The sequence below is a fragment of the Felis catus genome, chromosome A3 (assembly GCF_018350175.1).
Source record: "Felis catus isolate Fca126 chromosome A3, F.catus_Fca126_mat1.0, whole genome shotgun sequence".
NCBI classification, from domain to species: Eukaryota; Metazoa; Chordata; class Mammalia; order Carnivora; family Felidae; genus Felis; species Felis catus.
This window is the reverse complement of record NC_058370.1, coordinates 115,335,219-115,354,268: the sequence shown is the minus strand read 5'-3', so window position 1 is coordinate 115,354,268 and position 19,050 is coordinate 115,335,219. Positions and strand designations below refer to the sequence as shown.

General features: G+C 52.8%; 1 protein-coding gene across 6 annotated transcripts in view; it reads right to left on the bottom strand.

Annotated features, from left to right (window-relative positions):
• Positions 1-876: 876 nt before the first annotated feature.
• GALNT14 (polypeptide N-acetylgalactosaminyltransferase 14) overlaps positions 877-19,050 on the bottom strand; it is a 210,333-nt gene continuing 192,159 nt past the window's right edge. Inside the window, exons 11-15 of one of the 6 annotated variants that reach the window (XM_019827709.3) lie at positions 17,934-18,026; positions 13,776-13,859; positions 13,156-13,300; positions 2,644-2,763; positions 877-1,448 (exon numbers count right to left, since the gene is read on the bottom strand). In XM_019827709.3, coding sequence (XP_019683268.1) covers positions 1,293-1,448; positions 2,644-2,763; positions 13,156-13,300; positions 13,776-13,859; positions 17,934-18,026 — 598 coding nt within the window. In that variant the 3' untranslated portion in view covers positions 877-1,292. The other 5 variants (XM_019827708.3, XM_045054721.1, XM_019827712.3 and 2 more) reach the window with 5 other exon arrangements.

Below are 19,050 nucleotides of genomic sequence, written 5' to 3'. Positions count from 1 at the left end.
TCTCTCTCTCCCCCTCTCTCTGTGCACCTCCCCTGCTTGTGCTCTCTCTCTCTGTGTCTCAAAATAAATAAATAAACATTAAAAAGATAAGCACGGACAAACATAGTACCCAATTCCTAGGGCACATTGGGGATTTATTAGAGTAAGAAAGTCATATGCTAGTGGCTATAGACTATAAAGCCAGGAGGGCCCAGAGCAACATCTAGGGCAGTGGTCCCAACCAGGGAGGAGAATCCAAATCACCTGAGGAGCCTGGACCCCACCTGGACCTCCCAAAGCAGGATCTCCACAGCTGGAATCTGAGTCCCTAAATAGACATGATTTGTCCGGATGAGAGAACATATCCCTGGGTAAGAACCACGGATCTGCTCCTGTTCCCCTACTTGAAATGTTGGGAAATGAAGCAGCAGAGCAGTTGTGTGTATGTGATTTTTTAATTAAAAAATTTTTTTTAAGCTTGCTTATTTTAAAAGCGAGTGAGCGAGCAGGGGAGGGGCAGAGAGAGAGGGAGAGAGAGACTGTCAAGACGACTCCACACTACCAGCACCCAGACTGAACCAGGGCTCAAACTCACGAACCGTGAGATCATCACCTGAGCTGAAACCAAGAGTTGGATGCTTAACCGACTGAGCCACCCAGGTGCCCCTGTGTATCTTTCATGGTCACACAGGCTGTTGGTGGCAGCCCAGGATAGGAGCATGAGTCTCTCATGGACCTGTTCTCTTTGCCCAAAGACCCTGCAAGACCCTGCAAGTACCCAAAGTTCTGCTCTGCCCAAAGACCCTGCAGCCTCCGCCCCGCCGCGTGTCCCCTCTGAATGAAGAACTTAGCTTAGCCCAGAGCTTACATAAGTAGAAACAAATAGATGCACAGAGAAAACATCTAAGGTTCCTTTATTTGTTTTGAAAACAACCTCCATTCTTCATCTCTCAATTTAGTCCTGGTCCAGTGACAAAAAAAGGCTTTTCTCTCTGGCTTCCTTTGTAGGAAAGGGAACAACATAAACACTTCCCGTTACATCTTGGTCGCCAGATTCCAGCGAGGTGAAGACTGGGCCAGGACTGGAACTCAGCAGCACGGAGAGCACGTGAAATCTGTCTCTGAGCCCCATGTGGCTTACAATCCTTTCCTGCATCCTCTCTGAGACACCTGCTCCTGTCCAGGGGCTCTTCTCTACCTCCCCATGCAGGGCATCTACTACAGTAGTTGGGAGCTGCTGGTGGCCTGATTTCTGGTCTGCTTCTCATCTGGGAAACGTCACCCACGGCCCCGCTGGCTCAGGCACGGGGTCCTCAAGAGCTCACCAGGTCCCAGTGCTGGCTCATAAGTGACGACTCACATGGGTTGACAACGATTTCCCTGCCATTCTCAGAGCCATCACCAAACATGTCCGTGTCTAGGCAGAGGTGGGATGCTATGTGCTCGATGCGGGAACCAGTCTTGGTCCACTGCTGAGAAGACGGAGAGGAGAGAGAGTGAACCGGGATTCTCTGGCTAAGGCCCCAGGTCCTATCGACAACATCAGCAGCTCCAGAACAATCAGCTGTGTTTACACCGCACGGCTGGGGTCACCCAGAGACTTGACTTCATGGTCTCACGGAGGAATAAAACTGCAACTAATTGCTTTGCCAGGTACTGTTGGTTTTTCTGGTTTTGTTTGTTTGTTTGTTTGTTTTTTCCCCTCCAGATAAAAAAGTAAAAGCAAAATCAATATGTTTGCTAGGAAAACTCATTAGAAGGCAGTAACTTTCTAAGCCACAGCCAGAAAACATGAAGCACGTTAGTCAGAGGAGCACCCAGAGAGATGATGTGCCCTCAGTGTCTGCACGGCAGGAAGATGTGGGAGTGAGCTGGTGGATGGGGTGCAGGAGGGCAGAGAGGCTTCTGGGCAGCACCTGATGCCACGAACCTGTGCTCCTCCAAAGCGCTCCAGCACATGAAGGGCCCAGGCAGAGAGGGGAGCTCATGCCTCTGCTCCCCAGACCTCCTCTTACCCAACAAGTGGGGGGGATGGACACGTTTTGGGGAACCACCACTGAGCAGGCACCATGGACCACTTCAGTTCATCGCTCTAAACAGCTGCCCCATGGGGGGAGCATCATCAACTAACTTCACAGAGGAAGAAACCAAAGCTCAGAGAGGTCCAGTAACCTGCTGTGGGTCACACAGCCAATGAGTCATAAAAGGGCATTGGAATCTCTGTCTCTCTAATGCCAGTACCCAGTTGGCAGGAAACTGTGTGGGGTTAACAACTTGGGGTCAGCTGGGCACATGGCACATCCAGAGTGCTACGAATCTTGGTGGACATCCTGCCAGAGCACAAGGCTTCTGAAGGCAAAGTTAAAGCACTGCTCATCCCTGTGGCCCTGAAGGCTTTGCCCCAGTGCTCTCCGGCTCCGGGGTGCCAGGTGGGCATCAGAGCTACGCAGGAGGGTACAAGATGCACGTGTACACTGTGGTCTGCTGAAGTCCACAGGCATTCAGGGGCAATCTGACCACCTCTCCTAACCAGGAGGGTCTCTTTCTGATCAACCCCTCCTCTTCTACAGTTTCTCTCTTGTCTTGCACATGAGCCTCTGACCTTACTCAGGCAGTCCGGAAGCTGCAGGTGGCCACGCCCCTGTGTACCCACTGAGCACTTACCTGTCTGTCATCTCCATTCTTGCAGAGGACAAGAACCACCGGGGCTCCAGGGAAGATGGTGACGACGGACAGGCACAGCTCCTCCTGGAGGATCTGCTGGGTGTATGTGAAGGCCCATATCTGGAGGAGAAGAGGCCAGAAGGTTCACATCAGGATCCTCGGAAGCCTGGTGGGGCACTCCCGGGACTATGTGTGATAATTAGTGAAGCCTGGTGGTATAAAGCACTGGGGGTCCCAGCAGGAACAGATGGTCAACAAAGTCACCTTGAACAATGGGACTCAACAGCCAGAGGCTCGCAGGTCACAGCCCCACTGAACTCTCCATCCCCACACCTGTGAAGGGGACTGGCCTGGGCATGCAGGCCACCTCTGGGAGGTGCGGAACAACTCTGGGCTTGAGGTGGCGAAGCCTGAACAGCACTGCAGCCCAGCTGTGTGGTCAGCAGTTTCTCTGTCAGATCCAGGTCTGTTCCCCACACTTGACACCGTGAGCAGACCTGGCAGGGAGGCCAAATCGGTGCCCTGAAAGCCTGAGTGTTCTGATAAGAGGCACACGGCAGGACAAAGGGAACAGGGAGTGTGCCGCGGGAGGGAGCGGAAGGGCAGAGGGAGTCAGGAGACAGAACATCATCACAGCAGGGGTGTGAACTCCAGCACTCCAGGAGGAGATGGCTTAGCACAGAGTTCCTACAGGGAGGGGAGCTGAAAAGGCGAAAGGACAAGGAGGGTGGGGAGAGGAAAGGGGCATTCTGGGAGAGTCCTTACAAGGAACATGCCTCACTTATTCCATGCAATGCCAGAGATCAGAGAGCAGCTAAGTGCTGAAGAAGCCCAAGCCACTCCTGTTTCTTAGGTCAGGGAGATGAAAACGTGAAACTCCACAAGGTCCTTCCCAGGCTGCCAAGTGGTGGCCCAGCTGCCCTTTGCCCTCATCATGGAGCAAGGGTGACTGGTGAGTTGGATGCTTTGAGGGGAGCTGCTGAGAGAACCCATCAGGTTCAGTCCATCAGGACTGAACTCCTTCCCCTCTGCACCCCTGCAGTTGGCCCTCAGCCTCTGGACCAGGCCACTTGGCAGCCACTTCTCCTTGGCCCGAGAATGGAGAAAGCGTCCCTTAGCTGGCTGGCCTCCTGTTCTAGGTCCATATGCCCCATAAGCTGACCCGGTGCTCATCTGTTCCTTGTTCTGCACCTCCCCCAGCTGATGGCAGCCACTCCCCAGCCTTGGCGCCTCTCCTGACTTCTGCTAGCTAGTGACATCCTCAGCGTCTTTCCTGTGTTCTCCTCTTCGCTCCCAAGCTTGGGTCCTTCTGCTGCCCCATCAGACCCTTGGATGCAGACCACTGCCTCTCCTGATCTGGAACCTTCCCTGTCCCTGATACCTGGATGGGGCCACCGGTTCAGTGGGAGCCACTGTCCTCTATGGTTGGGTTCTATGTGTGGATTCCCTTTTCATTAAAAAAAATTTTTTTTAAATGTTTACTTATTTTTGTGTGAGAGAGAGACAGAGTGTGAGCAGTGGAGGGGCAGACACAGAATCTGAAGCAGGCGCCAGACTCTGAGCTGTCAGCACACAGCCAGGTGTGGGGCTCGAACCCACCAACTGTGAGATCATGGCCTGAGCCCAAGTCGGATGCTTAACCGACCGAGCCACCCAGGCGTCCCTCCTGCATCTCTTTTGAAATTGCTGGTGTTGAGACCAGGGGAGTGTATGGAAATACAGATGAAAATAGACTGGCTGTGAATTGAGACTTCTTGGAGCCTGGGCAAGGGTCCAGGGGATCCTTTATACTCTTCCATCTATTTTTAGACCTATATATATATATATATTTAATTTTTTAAATAATAAATGTTACGGAATGTACTCCTTGGAACACATCAATAATTCTCCACCGGCCTTGAACATCACCATACTACACACACCATGTGCTTCCCTCCAGGGTAAACTGAAAGGGAAAGACGTCTGTATGCACAGAGGTGAAACAATAACCATGATGACATTGTTACCGATGACTAGCATTTGCTGAACACTTACTGTGTGCGAGACACTGTTCCGGGGGCTTTCCACAGATTAATTTAGTCTTCATAGGAATCCTACTAGATAAGTATTATTATTATTATCCTCATTTTACAGACAACGAAAGGCTCACAGAGGTTATCCAAAGTCACGAACTGGTCAGCGGTCCTGGACCATCTCCAGCTTGTTTATTGTCGCTGTTGCTGCCACAGTCACGGCTCCTTCCAGCACCCTTCTATTCAAGTTTAATCACAGGCAGTGTCTGTCCCTGAGACCCCTCACAAATATAGAAAACTGTAGATCAGCTCCACTCTGACAGCACAGAGCTGGTCACTTCCCACTGGAAACAAGGGTCACACCCCATGTTGGGGACTGGGGAGGGGGATCGGACCAGACAGTAGGCGCCTCCCTGACATTGATGGGAACTGGGGAAGTGCATGAATGGAGGCCCACGTTCCCCGGACTCCATGCCAGGGCAGGGGCGTGGGGTACACACAGTGCGGCCTACCAGCCTGTGCCTGTTCCGCTTTTCTTCCCACCCCGGCTCTGTCCCCTGCTGTGAACTCCTGCACCTGCATATGCATGCTCCGCTGGTCACCCCCTTGGACCTAGGTAGCATGCTAGGGACACAGGGTACCCCCAGGAGATCCATGCAGGTCCTCAGTTCAGGCTTCGGCCATTTCGGTGGGGGATTCTGGGGCTCCAGACATCTTCAGTGTGATCTAGAAAGTGGAAGCAGATCTTGGGTGTGTGTCCAGAGAATTCTGTACGAGGAGGGGAGGGTGGGGAGAGAAAAGCCCGAAGCCCAGGCCCAAGGGCAGGAATGCCAGGGAACCACTGCCCAGGCCCACCATACAACTGGCCTCAGCTTTAGATTTCTGCCATTGTCGGGAAATGAGGCTAAACACAGTCAGTGATGTGGAAAGAAGATAAGGTCCATCCCCCTGACCCATTACCACCCACACAGCTTGCTGTAAACCATGAATTAGCATTTTAAAAATAAATCCTGTAATTATCTTGATTACCACAATACACTGACTTTGTCTTTGTGTGTGTGTGTGTGTTAAGAGCATTAACTAATTAAACATAAAAACTTGACATATACCACAATTTCTGAAAGCTTATCTTGGCATTTCTTCTTTTTTAGTATCCCGGGGGCTTCTAAACCTGGAAGTGCTAGGGAAGGCTTGAGGGTGGGAGGGGGGGTGGTGTTTTTTTTTTTTCACATCGGAGACACCCCAACCACTAATGCCTTTCGGGAAGGAAGGCATATGGTGACCCCCACGGGGGCCGGGGCTGGGCTCAGAAGAGATTACCTCAAGACCCCCAAGGGGAGAACGCACATGCACAGACAGGGTATGGAAGCCTTTACACTGAGTGGACTTTCCATTAGCTGGTGTTTACCGGCACTGAAATAATTCAGCCTCATGATTTCTCGGAGGAGCCACATCTGCGAGGGAGGAGGGAGGGAAGCAGAACACGGGAGCAGGTGGGGCAGGAAGCGAGGAGAGGTTTTCCGATTCCCGTTCTGCAACCTGTCAGCCTTCCAGAATGGCCGGTGATGAATGGGTTTATTAAATGAACCTCGGAGTCAGAAATGGATTCAGGAAGGTAGCCGTGGTTGCTCAGGCTGGCCTGGCCTAGATCGGTGTGCGCTGAGCCGTCTCCTGACAGCTCCATTTGGGGGTCTGGCCCAGTCATAGACACCACCCCCCGTCCCTGCACCCCGGTGCACACAGACATGGCCACACCTACAGAAGGTAACTCAGAGGTGGTGTGGGCAGCCTCGCCTCCTCAAAGATAGGCCACTGAGGGACTGAGGAGAGGGGGGTCCACTCCTGGCCCTCCAGCCCCTTTGCTCCTGCCCTGGAAGAGGGGAACTGATGATGGGGAGCGGTGGTCGAGGTTGGACCTTAAGGACTCTGCACTTAGCGAGTCTCTGGAAGTCAGCTCCTGCATGAGGAGAAGCGAGCAGCCTGGCAGGTGGGAGCAGCAGACTTCTCTCTGGGTGATGCCCATCCGGCCGCAGCTGTCAGGGCTGGGACCACACGGGCCGCAACACCCAGCCCGGATTTCATGTCTTGTGTTGGATGGAACAGCAGAGGAAAGGGGCTCTTAAGAGGACATGTCTGGGGGCGCCTGGGAGGCTCAGTCCAGTTAAGCATCTGACTCTTGATTTCGGCCCAGGCCATGACCTCACTGTTGTGAGATCGAGTCCCGCATCGGGTTCTGTGCTGAGCATACAGCCTGTTTAGGATTCTCTCTCTCTCCCTCCCTCTGCCCCTGTCTCCGACTCGTGCTCTCTCTCTTTCTCAAAATAAATAGACATTTAAAAAGAAGATGAAGACATGTCTTGAGGAGCCAAGGTCCAAAAGAGGCAGGCATGAGATGGGTCGGAGTCCAGGCCCAGGGCTGACCTTGGAATGGCCCAGGGCCACCTCCAGGAGGCAAGAAGGAACCAGCCTGGGGCAGCAGCTCTCGACTAGAGTGATCTCACCCCTATCTGTCTGCCCAGGGGACATACAGCAGTGTCTGGAGACATTTTTTGAGCACTAGGACTAATTGGAGGGTGTCACTGGCACCTAGCAGGTGGGGCCAGGGATGCTGGCAAAACCTACAGTGCACATGACAGTCCCCACAACAAAGAATTATCTGGTACTAATGCAAACAGTGCTGAAGTTGAGACACCCCAGCCTAGTCTGAAGGGCTTGGTCCCTGGGGACAGCAGGCCCGGCATTACTCGTGTATGACCTAAGAGTACTGGTCAACCTCTCTAAGCCTCGCTTACCCCATCTGTGAAATGGGGGGATAACAGGACACGGTTCACAGGGTCGTGTGATGACCAACCCAGATGATGCCCGTGGAACACGCAGCCGGTGCCTGGCCCTGACGCGGTCTCTGTGAACAGTACTTTTGTGGCACGTGGGAGGAGCGATGGTTGGGTGAGGAGAGAAACATTCACACGTGGAGAGAAGGCAGGGGCTGTGTTGTCATCAACGCAGAAGCCCGCGTCAGTTACTGATGGTGGTGAGCTCCCCGTTCAAAAACTCTTCAGCGTGGGGAACAGTAAACAACGAAGAAGAGACCCCACGTGCCAAGCAGCATTGCTGGTTCTGTTGTGGTTAGATGGGCAAATAGCTCATTCATAAGGACTCTGGCTCTAGGTGCTTCACATTCATAGTCTATTGATGCTCGCAGTGGCCCTGGGAGGCAGGAACGGTTTTATGGAGGGGGACAGAGGTCAGTGGTTACTCTGGGCAATGCCAGGTGCAGACTGCAGGGTCGACTTTAAATGTGGGGCCTCTTTGGTGAGACTGGATCTGAGCCAAGAGCATCCAGAACCACCAGCTGGCCTTGAGTAGGCCACTCTGAAGGCCACACACACACACCCTGAAGCCTTCAGACAAGGTGTCTGGAATGAATGCATGGGCTCAAGTGACACTTCAGTTCAGCCAACCTCTCGATGCACCTAGGTCCCTGAAGGATCACCCAAATGCACTGACTGGCCGTGTTGGGGACACCTTCTTCAGCTGCACAGACACAGACCTCAGCCTCTCCCTGGTGACCTGGGAGGCTCAGAGTTACACTCCCTGCCTTTGATTAGGACCTTCACCAGACTCACTGTTAGGGTGTTTTCTTTATTCCCAGTCCATCCTGTCCCTTCATCCTGAGTTGTAAGAACACACTTTATATACATGTGACTAAAAACCCACAGCCAGTGCATCTGTTGTTGGGTCATGCTGTTGGGCCCGAGAGTGACTGCTGGCTCCTTGCTTGTTACTCCTGCGAACGTGGGCGACATACTGAACTCTGCAGCTCTGTCCCCTCTACGGGGAATGAAGATAATGTGGGTCCATGCCGTGGAGGGTCACTGTAGGGACCAGATGGGTTTCCATGTGTATGTGTTCAGAATGGGGCTGACCACAGAGCAAGCGCTTCATCTGTGGACTACGGTAATGGAGGAAGCCAACAGGAAAAGAGACGGGCCCAGAGAGCTTCCTTTAGAAAAGTGCCTTTGCTTCGCCTCCCAGGAGAGATGCCGGAAAGGCAGCCATGATGGGGCCGATCCCAAGGGTGTGTTCCCAAAGCGTGGGGAGGAATGGTGGGATCAGACAGGGAAGACGACATACTGGCCACCGTCCCATGGGCAGACTCACTTTGGGTGCCAAGGGGAGTGCAGGTGCGGGGGCAAGAGTTTCACCTTCTCTCACCCACCCGGGTGTCCAGCTGTCTACACGTGTCCTTCATAAGCCAGTAGCCCAAACTGCCAGGAACACAGGGAGATGGACACACTGAAGAGTTTTTAGGTTTGTTTCCCTTTTGAAAAATTGGGATAGTAAACGAGGTTGGTGCATCTGTCTTCCTTCTATCTTTCACACAAATATTTTTCTAGAGAATCCAATAAAGTTAAGGGGGAAACTCGTTAACCTGGAGGGTTCTTGGGCTTCGCACGTCTGCAGACTGATGATGTATTTCTCGTGTACTTCACCCAAGGCATCAGCTTGCTGACATCTTCAATACACTCTCAGATTAAACATTTTGTTCCCAAGGTTGACGAGCCGGCCAAGAAAGAGAGGTGAGGCAGGGTGGACAGATGGGCTGGGGGTGGGGCAGGGACATGAGCCAGTGTCAGAGGCAGAGGACAACCATGGTCTGGTTGTCTTCTTTCAACAATGGGGACACCCATGTGCCTGGGAACCCACCCCTGGAGAGTGTGTGGCCAGCTGGAAGCAGAACTCCAAGCTCTTGTTACCACCCTCTGCTGTTCTTTTACTCCAGGAGTCTGGACCCTGGAATCATCTACCGCATGGCCTGAGCTTGGTTTCAGGACCTGTAGAGATCTCACCCCAGGTCTCTCCTCCCAAGGGTAGACTGAAGCCAGACTACACACAGCCAGGCCCAAAGGGAACCATTTAGAGGGGAGCGACCAAATGTGGATTTGCCAGCAGGGAGCTCATAGCGGGGGACAGAGCCAGGGCGGGCAGAAAAGGGAAATAGGCACAGGCTGGTAGCCTGTGCTAAGTGTACCCCACCCCCCTGCCCTGGCATGGAGCCCGGGGAACATGGGCCTCCATTCATGCACTTTGCCAGTTCCCATCAATGTCGGGGAGGTGCCGACTGTCTGGTCCGCCCCCCCCCCAGTCCCCGACATGGGGTGTGACCCTTGTTTCCAGTGGGAAGTGACCAGCTTTGTGCTGTCAGAGTGGAGCTGATCTATAGTTTTCTATATTTGTGAGGGATCTCAGGGACAGACATCTCGCACGAATGAACTTGAATAAAAGGGTTCCAGAACCATCTATGACTCCGACAGCAGCAGTGATAGCAGAGCTATGTCATGGTGGCTAGATTTTCCAAATCTCGCCATCACCACTTCCTAGCCTATGACTTTGGATAATCTCTCCAGGCCCTGGTTTCAGCTGCAAAATTAGGATAATAGTGATACCTCCTTAACAGGGCTCTTGTATCCCTTCCTTGCTATGGCTTCTCACAGGCAGAGAAGGCAGCAGCTGCAGAAAGGGCTAAATTGAGTCATGAGAAAGGGCCTGCGGGGCACATGGGACCCCCCTCGGGACAGGCCAAGAGGCAGCACAAGAAGAGAAATAAAATGTAGGAGGGGAGAAGAGGCGAAGCAGGGTCAGAGGAGACAAGCTCGGGATGTCATAGCACATTAGCAGAAAGGGCTGGTGGGCAGAAAGGCAGGACTATCTCTCCTACGTAGGAAGGACGGAAACATACTGAAAGGAAGAGAAAGGTAACCCAAGTCAGTCCTGCAAGCGTGTAGCTCCACATGTGTGCATGCATACACACAAAACTGGGGATTATTCTAGCTGAATTAGTTATGCAGATTTCTATCAGTCCAAAGTGGGTTTACACCTTCACAACACTTGGATGTGCAGCCCAGTCCTGCTGTTGGCCGTGGGCCCCCTCTCAAAGGGGGTTGTGTCTGATGCAACCTGGCCCCACTCTGCATCCAGCATGCAGCCTGACGCCTGGCACACTGTGGGCACTCAGTGTTGTCCGTGGAAGCAGACTGAATGTCTATCTTAGAGTCTTCTTCCATTTTCCTGAATTCACACTGCTGCTACACAAACTGTTCTCTCCAAAGTGGGGAGGAGTGATAGCTTGGCACTCTCTTCTAGAAAGAGTTCTTGGCTCACTCCAAGCCTGTTACTATGATCGCTCTTAGTTTCCCACAGATCACTGCTTTTCCTCCCCTTCTTGTGCCAATGGAAGGTCAGCTGGAATAGGTACTATTACCCTCCAGTGAAATCTTTCACTGGGGCTGGGCTAGTGGGGAACCCCTCCCCAAGACCGCAGAGATCCTGTGGCTCCCCTCCTTTCATGTCCTTATGGAGCCGAAGACATGAAAAGCCACTGCTTTGCTGAAGACAGATCAAGCCAACTCCTGTCCCTGGAAAAGGCGGATGGCAACATTCAGGCTGTTGAGAACCCCGCGGACAGGGCCTGCACACAGAGTCAGAAGAGAGGCAGGTGCCTCACCTATTTGCAACAGTTTACTAAACAGTCACTTAAGCAAATAGTGTCATTCCCAGCCAGGCTGCCATACCTAAGGCAAAACCAATACCCCTGCTTCCTTTCCCCTTTCCTGTCTAACTCAGGTAGCCCCTCCCATGTCCTGCTGGAGCAGAGAAACGGGTCTTGGAAAAGTCATTGCAAGCTGGAGGCCGGTGGTGAGATGCCTCAAACATAGGCATAGACTTTTGTGGCAGACGGTGTGGGGAGCCACTGAAGGCTGTATTGAGATGGGGAACAGAGGTGTGATGGTGACACATCTGCTGGGGGATGAGGCACAGAGACCGGAGACTGTGGCCGAAACCAAACACAATGGTTCCCAACCCAGGTGGTTTTATGCCCCAGGGGGGTTTGGTGTAGCTTGGAGAAAGTTCGATTGTCACGACTGGTGTGCGGGACATCTGGTGGGCAGGCTGCAGAGCACAGGACAGCCCCCACTGGAAAGAACCATCCAGCCCCAAACGTCAACGGTGCTGAGGCTGAGGAAGGCTGAAGGAGTGAATGCAGGACGAAGAAGAAGAGCTAGGTATTCGAGGAGAGACGGGAAGGGATCTGCGGGAATGGGGACGCGGGGAAAAGAGGAGCCAGGACAGATGGACAGGACTGGAGCCTGGAAGAGGGTAGTCACACAGAGAAGGTGTGGGACGGGGGTGTGGCCGTGGTGCCCAGCAGCCGCTCGTAGCCAGCTGTTGACTGGAATCACGGACACTGTGTCATCCAGCCACAGCCCAGGCCTTCACACATGCTTCCTGGGCTGCCCCTTCTCCCCGTCCTGACACGGCCTATTCCTACTCCTCTCTCAGGATGCAGCGCATTTTCAAGTCCTCTGGGAAGACGTCCCTGATCCTTATGCATATGGCAGATACCACCCTTGGTGACTGAGCTCCATCCAGGACAGAGTTTACAACAGAAGGGCTGCTTACTTGCCGCTTCCTGCATTAGACCCCTTGCGGGGGGCGGGGGGGGGGGGGGGTGTGTGGCCATAGAGACCAGCAACCTAGTCACTCCTCACCTTGAGAAGAGCCGGTTTGCTGGGTGAATAAATGAGTGAAATGCCCAGCGGGATGAAAACTAGAATTTGTGAATCAATGAAACAGGATGTCAAAGCTGGAAGCTTGCATAGAATCTCTAAGAAACCATTTACAGAGCAAAGGACAGTGACCTGAGAACCTGGGTGAATACTCACCATTAGCGTATGAAAGCAGAGGGTAGGAGCCGGCAAAGGAAAGAGGGAGAAAGAATCTGGATTGTGCAGCTCTGTGGGAGCCAGGAGGAAGCTATGTGGCTAAAGCTGGATGTGCTTTACTGTAACCACGTGACCCAGCCCACATTTACTGCCAGCAGGTAGGACACCAGTGACGTACGTACTCATTAAATCCTGCTAATTTAATGGCAATTTCCTATAGGCACGACGTTGCCCAGTAAGAGGTCTTTCACTGTTTCAGATTCTGTGTCTCCCTCTCTCCCTGACCCTCCCCCGTTCATGCTGTCTCTCTCTGTCTCAAAAATAAATAAACATTAAAAAAAAATTAAAAAAAAAATTGGGGCGCCTGGGTGGCTCAGTCGGTTAAGCGTCCGACTTTGGCTCAGGTCATGATCTCACGGTTCGTGAGTTCAAGCCCCGCATCGGGCTCTGTGCTGATGGCTCAGAGCCTGGAGCCTGTTTCTGATTCTGTGTCTCCCTCTCTCCCTGACCCTCCCCCGTTCATGCTGTCTCTCTCTGTCTCAAAAATAAATAAACATTAAAAAAAATTTTTTTTTTTTAAAAAAGAGGGCTTTCAGAGAAACTCTACACATTTGGAAAACTAGTGGAGTGAATTCAGTCCCAGAGTGAGGAGGAATCATACTTCTTCTCCTCTGTTGCTAAGCTCTGGGTATAACTGGACCCCTGGTGTCACAGAAAAGCAGATGACAGAGGCTAAGTCCCTGTACATGTTCTCATATCCCCAGCCTGTTGCTCACCTGGGATTTTGCATCCTCGCCTTTGATCTTGACACAGGGGCTTAGCCTGAGGTTGTAGATCTCGGTGTTTCTCTGCCTTTGAGACTCTAGGCACTTCTGCCTCTGTCGGATAGTGCCCTTCTGGATGGAGGAATCATTGGGGACTCTGGAGGAAAGTCACAGGAATGAGGAGAACCAGCCGCTCTTTGGCTTAGTAACACTAGCAGCTGGAGAGGTCAAGGCAGGGTTTTGAGGATGACAGGGGCGTTTCATCCTGGGTGGTATTACCATGACCTGTGCTGGGGTGGGGGCTGCCACTAGGAACAATCCAGCAAAGAGAGACCCAGGAGCCACAAGGGTAAGGAGCCTGACATAGGACAGCGTCAACGAGCTCACGCCCTCCGGATCAACTGGGGCTCAAATGCCAGCCGTTGCGAGACTGCTGCTAGCCAACCTCAATCCCTCACGCTACTGATTAACTTAATTCCTCTCCTGGTTTCAGGAAGGAAGGGGAGCTGACTGGTCTTCTCAGAGCTCCACGCACTTCAAAGTCCTGATCCAGTTGGCCACGGGATGTCCCTTCTCTGGACCAAGTCAGCTGAGGGCCTTGCCCTGCAGCCAGCAAGAGGTAGGGCGGATACCTGAGCTCTGGATAGACATTCTCCAGGTACCACTTGAAGCTCTGGCAGTGAAGATTCTTCCTCAGCTCCAATCTGCTCTCGACGCTGGGGGTGATGGGGGCAGGGGTAGACACAAAGACAAAACACAGCTGTGTCACAGACAGGTACCGAGGCCGAGGCACAAAACACAAGCTGTTGCCCACGCTGCACCCACCTCTCTCCGGAGGGTACTGGAGAAATTACCCGAGACAGATTTTGAGAGCTCCAGACACAGCTATGGAAACACTTAGCAATATCTCACAATGGCGTGGTAATGACACGCACGGAGGGTTTGTGCTTTTACTTGGAAATGGGATCTGGGGGTGTTTTTTACTTTTCATTAAAAACAAGGCTACAAGGACATTCAGGGTGTTGTTGCTAATTTACTGCTAGGCCTCTGAGTCTACTTATCCACAAATCCCTCTTTGGATTCTGTAGTCAAAATATCATTCCTGACCACCTCTCCCTCAAAGAATCATCTTCTTTGGCTGGTTCTGGTGCCTGGTCATGTCTTTATGCATCAGACATTTATTGAGCGCCTACTGTGTGCCAGGCGTTGTGCCCCATGTGGGAAATGATGGATGGCGAGCTTTTGAGCAATTGACAAAGGTAATGAAACAAGCAACCACAACCCTGTGGGGACGTGGGGTGGGCATGTGGGGACTGTGGGGGCCCCTCAGAGGCGCACCCTTGCTTGTTGGGTCCACGCTCGCCCAGGCGGTAATGGTGAAGGTGGTATCTGGAAGGAAAAGTGGACGCTATCGAGACAAACCAGAAAGTGGGTGAGGCAGGGGCCCCAGGTAGAGGCAGGGGAATAGCAAAGGGAGATTGGTCTGGTGGCAGGGGCAGCGTGTGCACAAATGTATGCATGTGGGGGTGACGGATTGGAAGTAAATGGGATAAGAGATGATGAAACGGATGGTAAAGGGTCTGGGGGCCACTGGGGAGGAGTCTGGACTTTGAGGCAATGGGAGGCAACTGATGGGCTCTTAGCAGAGCATGATGCGGCAACGTCTGCACTTTCAGGGCATCTTACTGGTGGCGAACTGGTCTGATGGGGCAAAGCTGGAGACGGGGCGGGCAGGGGGAGGCAGCCACAGAAGCCCAGGAGCTGCTCACACTCTCAGGTAGGAAACTGGGGAGTGGAACGGAGAGAAGGGACAGGTCCAAGCCCCTCCATTTCTCCCCAGCTGCACTGCCATCACCCTCCTGGGTTCCATGGACACTTTGTTCTTCCTGGGTGACCACAGAGGACCGACCTTGACTGGGTCAGCCTCCCCTCCTTCCGGCCCTGACTAGACCAGGTGCTTTCACAGCCAGGACGTGTACTTAGCACTGAGCATATTTCCTCACCAGACCCAAAGTAGGGTGAGCAGAGGAATGACGTCACTTTTTTTTTTAAAGCTGAATGTTGAGTGTTCAAGCAAAGACCCAGGCGCTCAGTGTGTGAAGGGCGCAGGATCATCGGGACTTGGTGATTGCAGGACATGGGAAGAGACGGGGAGGGAAGGGTCAAGGCTGACACCCAGATTTCTGACTTGGGCAGCAGGACACAAGGAGGAGTGTTCATGCAGATGGGGGATGCGGGATGAGGAACAAGCTTAAGAGTGAAGGAGACGAGTTCTCTTCAGGATTTGAGTTAGAGGAGCCTGGGAGGCATCCAGGTGGAGATGTCCAGTTTGTACTTGGAGAAGGCGCAGTACGAAGACAGAGAGGACAGACCCTCGTGGAAGACCACATACAAAGTGGAAAAGAGGAAACTGAGGCTGCAGATGGGACCAAGAAGGGGGAGTGGGGGCAGCAGCACGAGATTGCAGGTGCAGAAACCGTGGCCGGAGATACGCCGGAGGCGCTGGGAGGGAGAAGACCGATGGGGTAACACAGAGGATGTACGGGGCCCAAGGGGGTCAGGGTGAGCCAGGTGGGGGCTCTCAGGAACAGGAGGTGGGGGTGGGGCTCAGATCACACTCAGGAGAGGAGCAGGGAACAGCCGCCCACAACACTCGCAGGCAGGAGCTCATGACGCGTGGCCCTGAAGGAGCAGACAGGGCTGTAAGGGCATGAGTGATGCTGGATTGAGGAGAAGTTTTTGTAGGTTTTTCCCCGCCTCCTTCTCTTCCTTTTTAAATGGTTTAAGTTTTAAGCTTTACGACACTGTCTCAGTTTAAATGCAGATGGGAACCATGCGGTAGGGAGGAAAGATCAGGGCTGAGGAAGAGTGGAGACCCGCGGAGGACAAAGTCCCCCAGAACAGTGGTTCCCACGCTGTCTGCACATTAGAGTCATGGAGGTGGGGGTGGGGTGGCTGCCTCTTAAAAATTCTACAGCCCAGGCCATACCTCAGAGTAGGTCAACTCTCTGGGAGTGGCAGCAGTCATTTTTGAAGCTCCCCAGGTGACTGCAACATGCAAGCTAGGTTAGGAAGCATTGCCCTAGAACTTGGCTCTTCGAGGAGAGGTCCTCAGACAGGCAACACGGCACCACCCAGGTGGGAGTTTATTAGATATGCAACCACATTTTAACAAGATCTCCAGGAGACGTGTGTGCACATTAAAGTTTGAGAAGTCTTGAGCCAGGAGGCAGGAGAGAATGAATCCAGGTGGAGGGAGCTGGATAAATGTTGACTTATGAATGAATGCAGATGAAAGGTGGATCCCGAGTACAGGTGGAGGGCTGGCTAACACGGCAGGAGGCACACCTGTCTTTCGAGATGAACTAGAGAAGAATGGGGCAGATACAGCAAAGTTCACAGGTCATTTGTCATGGGAAGTTGAAGCCATCTATTTCATCTATAAAACAGAAGGTGTCATCTGTTGTGAGTGACGGGTGAACTCAGGGGCTGGGGAGACAGGAGAGGTTTAAATGGAGATTGGGGAGAATGGTACCCAGGAAAGGCGGCAGGACTGACGGGTCTGCCAAGGGCCTCCCTGAGTCTGATGGCCACGGTGTGTTAGCAGCACCGGCTGATACCTTCCAGAACCTTCAGCAGCCTGTGCGCAGGGGAGGGAAAGGCACAAAGTCGGGTTCATCCAGGGTTGAGAAAACTTTGCCTGGGGTGTTGATAGATGCACAACAGGGCAAAAGATCTGAGGACAATGTCTTTTAAACCTTCTCTTTAAGCAAGAGAGTGAACCCAAGCTGGGGAGGGCAGGAGGTAAGGAAGGGGGAGGTGCATGGCCACAGACAGTGGACCGGAAGTTCGAGGACTCAGGACAAATGTCCTGTGAGGTCCTGTGCAATTGCCCTGGAGGGACAGCATGGGTTTATAACCTCAGAGACGCGAGCCATTTTGGCTGGGTCCGATGTAATCCTCCTGAGGGGTGCAGGCAGCAAAACCCATCCGCTCACCAGCCTTAGTCTGACTGAGGGACAGCAGTGTGACAAAACAAAAAAACAAAAAAACCAAAAAACCAAAAAACCAAAAAACAACACTGGGCTGCTCCTCAAAACAGTCAAATGACAAACATAAACAAACATAAACATCCCATTTTTCTTTTATCAGCTCTGGGCTGGAGAATTGCCCCCTATAGTTTTGGGATCAGACAGGTGTGGTTTGAGCCTCATCCCCCAGGTGATTTGATTAGGGCAAGTCGCTTAACCTGCAGAAGCCTCGGTGCCCTGTCCCGTAAAATAGAGGCAATTAAATCCATTACTCAGAGTTTGGGGAGTGCTAACAGGATAGCCTTTAGGGCATCTGGCACAGAATTCCTTTCCTGTCCTTGTCCACTCCCAGGAAGCTAGAGCAGGGTGCTAGGGGACACCTGTCTGATACTGCTCCTCTGAGAAGAAGGGCAGTTTGCGTGTGGGTGACTCAGAATTCGGAGGAGCTCTGACCTCTAGGGACTAAGGCCGTTGTGTCCCACATCCTACTTCTCTGTAAAAAGCTATAAATATTGCCCCATTGTGCGAAACACAGCTCACTCACTGGGGCGGTGGTCCAGGTTGTCAGTCATTCCATAAGAGCTACCGAGAGCCCTGCACACCCAGGACAGGGCAGGAGCAAGAAGGGACACAAAGGAGAGCAGCCACAGCCCGGGTCCTGGAGTGGCTCAAAGGCTGGTGACCAGCTAAGTGGACAGGCTGTCAGGAGCTGGGGATCGTCTCAATCCTCTGCACGAATCAGCCTGAAAGGACACTTACTTTCCAAAGGGCCTCTCCAGGGCGAATGGCCGGGCAGCATAATAGTACTGCTTGTATTCATCCATCCACACTTCAGCCGTCCTCTTGGTGTTCCTGGGGAGGTGGGGTGGGGGTCACATATCGGTTAAAATGCACATGTAAACAACATTACCCAGCTGGGGGCCCCAAGACCCAGGAATAGCATTCTTCCCTGGGCGCTGAGTCCAGCCAAGTCCCACCTGCTCTCCAAAGGGGCCTTTCCCCCAAGACCCAGGACATTAGTAGGAAGGACAAACTCCTCCCCAAAAGGTACACACCAGAAAAATTATGCCAGAAATAGAACTTATGTGACTCAAAAATGAATGAATGAATGAATGAATGAAGAGAAAAGAACCAGGAGAACCCACACATGCCAGTGACCAAGAGCAGAGAGGCAGGACCTCCAGCTACCCTCAAGACCCCTGATCAAGGAGCTCCCCCTTTCTGCAGGGAAAGTGGTAGGGTCCCAGCTTTCGGCGGGAAAGCCAATCGCACATGGCTTCCTGGAGCCTGTGTGCTCAGTGTGGCGCAGGCATAAAGAATCAAGGAATCAAGCCGTCTGTCAGACATTTGGCCAGCACACTAGTCTTTTCCAAGAGTTTGCTCTGAGTCTGACCTCACAGGGCACAGAAAAAGCGAGAGAAACTGACACGGAGAATGTCACCATTCAGCAGACAGGGAGGCAGAGGTACGAGGAAGAGCCCGCAGAGCAAGACCGAGGTCATCAGAAAACAGTCAGATGCCAGGTGCAGCGGAGAAGCAACTCCCGCCAAGGTCCACGGAAGTGAACTTGGGGTCTCACTACACGGGGATGCTCCTGCAGACTTCTGGTTCTGTCTGGAGCAGAGGCATTCCATATAGGGGTATGTTACGCTCTTCCAAGTTGGTGGACCCAGAATGAGTCACGCACCCGCAGTCCATTCTTGGTGCACTCAAGTTACCAGCGCTTTGCTGGCGCGTTCCCCTGGGCCGGTCATCAGCCAACTGCACGCCGCTTAGGAAACACCTGTGCCACTTTTCTCTAACCACTGACTGACCCACTGGCCAGGGCTCAGACTCAAAGACAGTGCCTGTTCTGGAGCCTAGGGCTGCCCCCTCA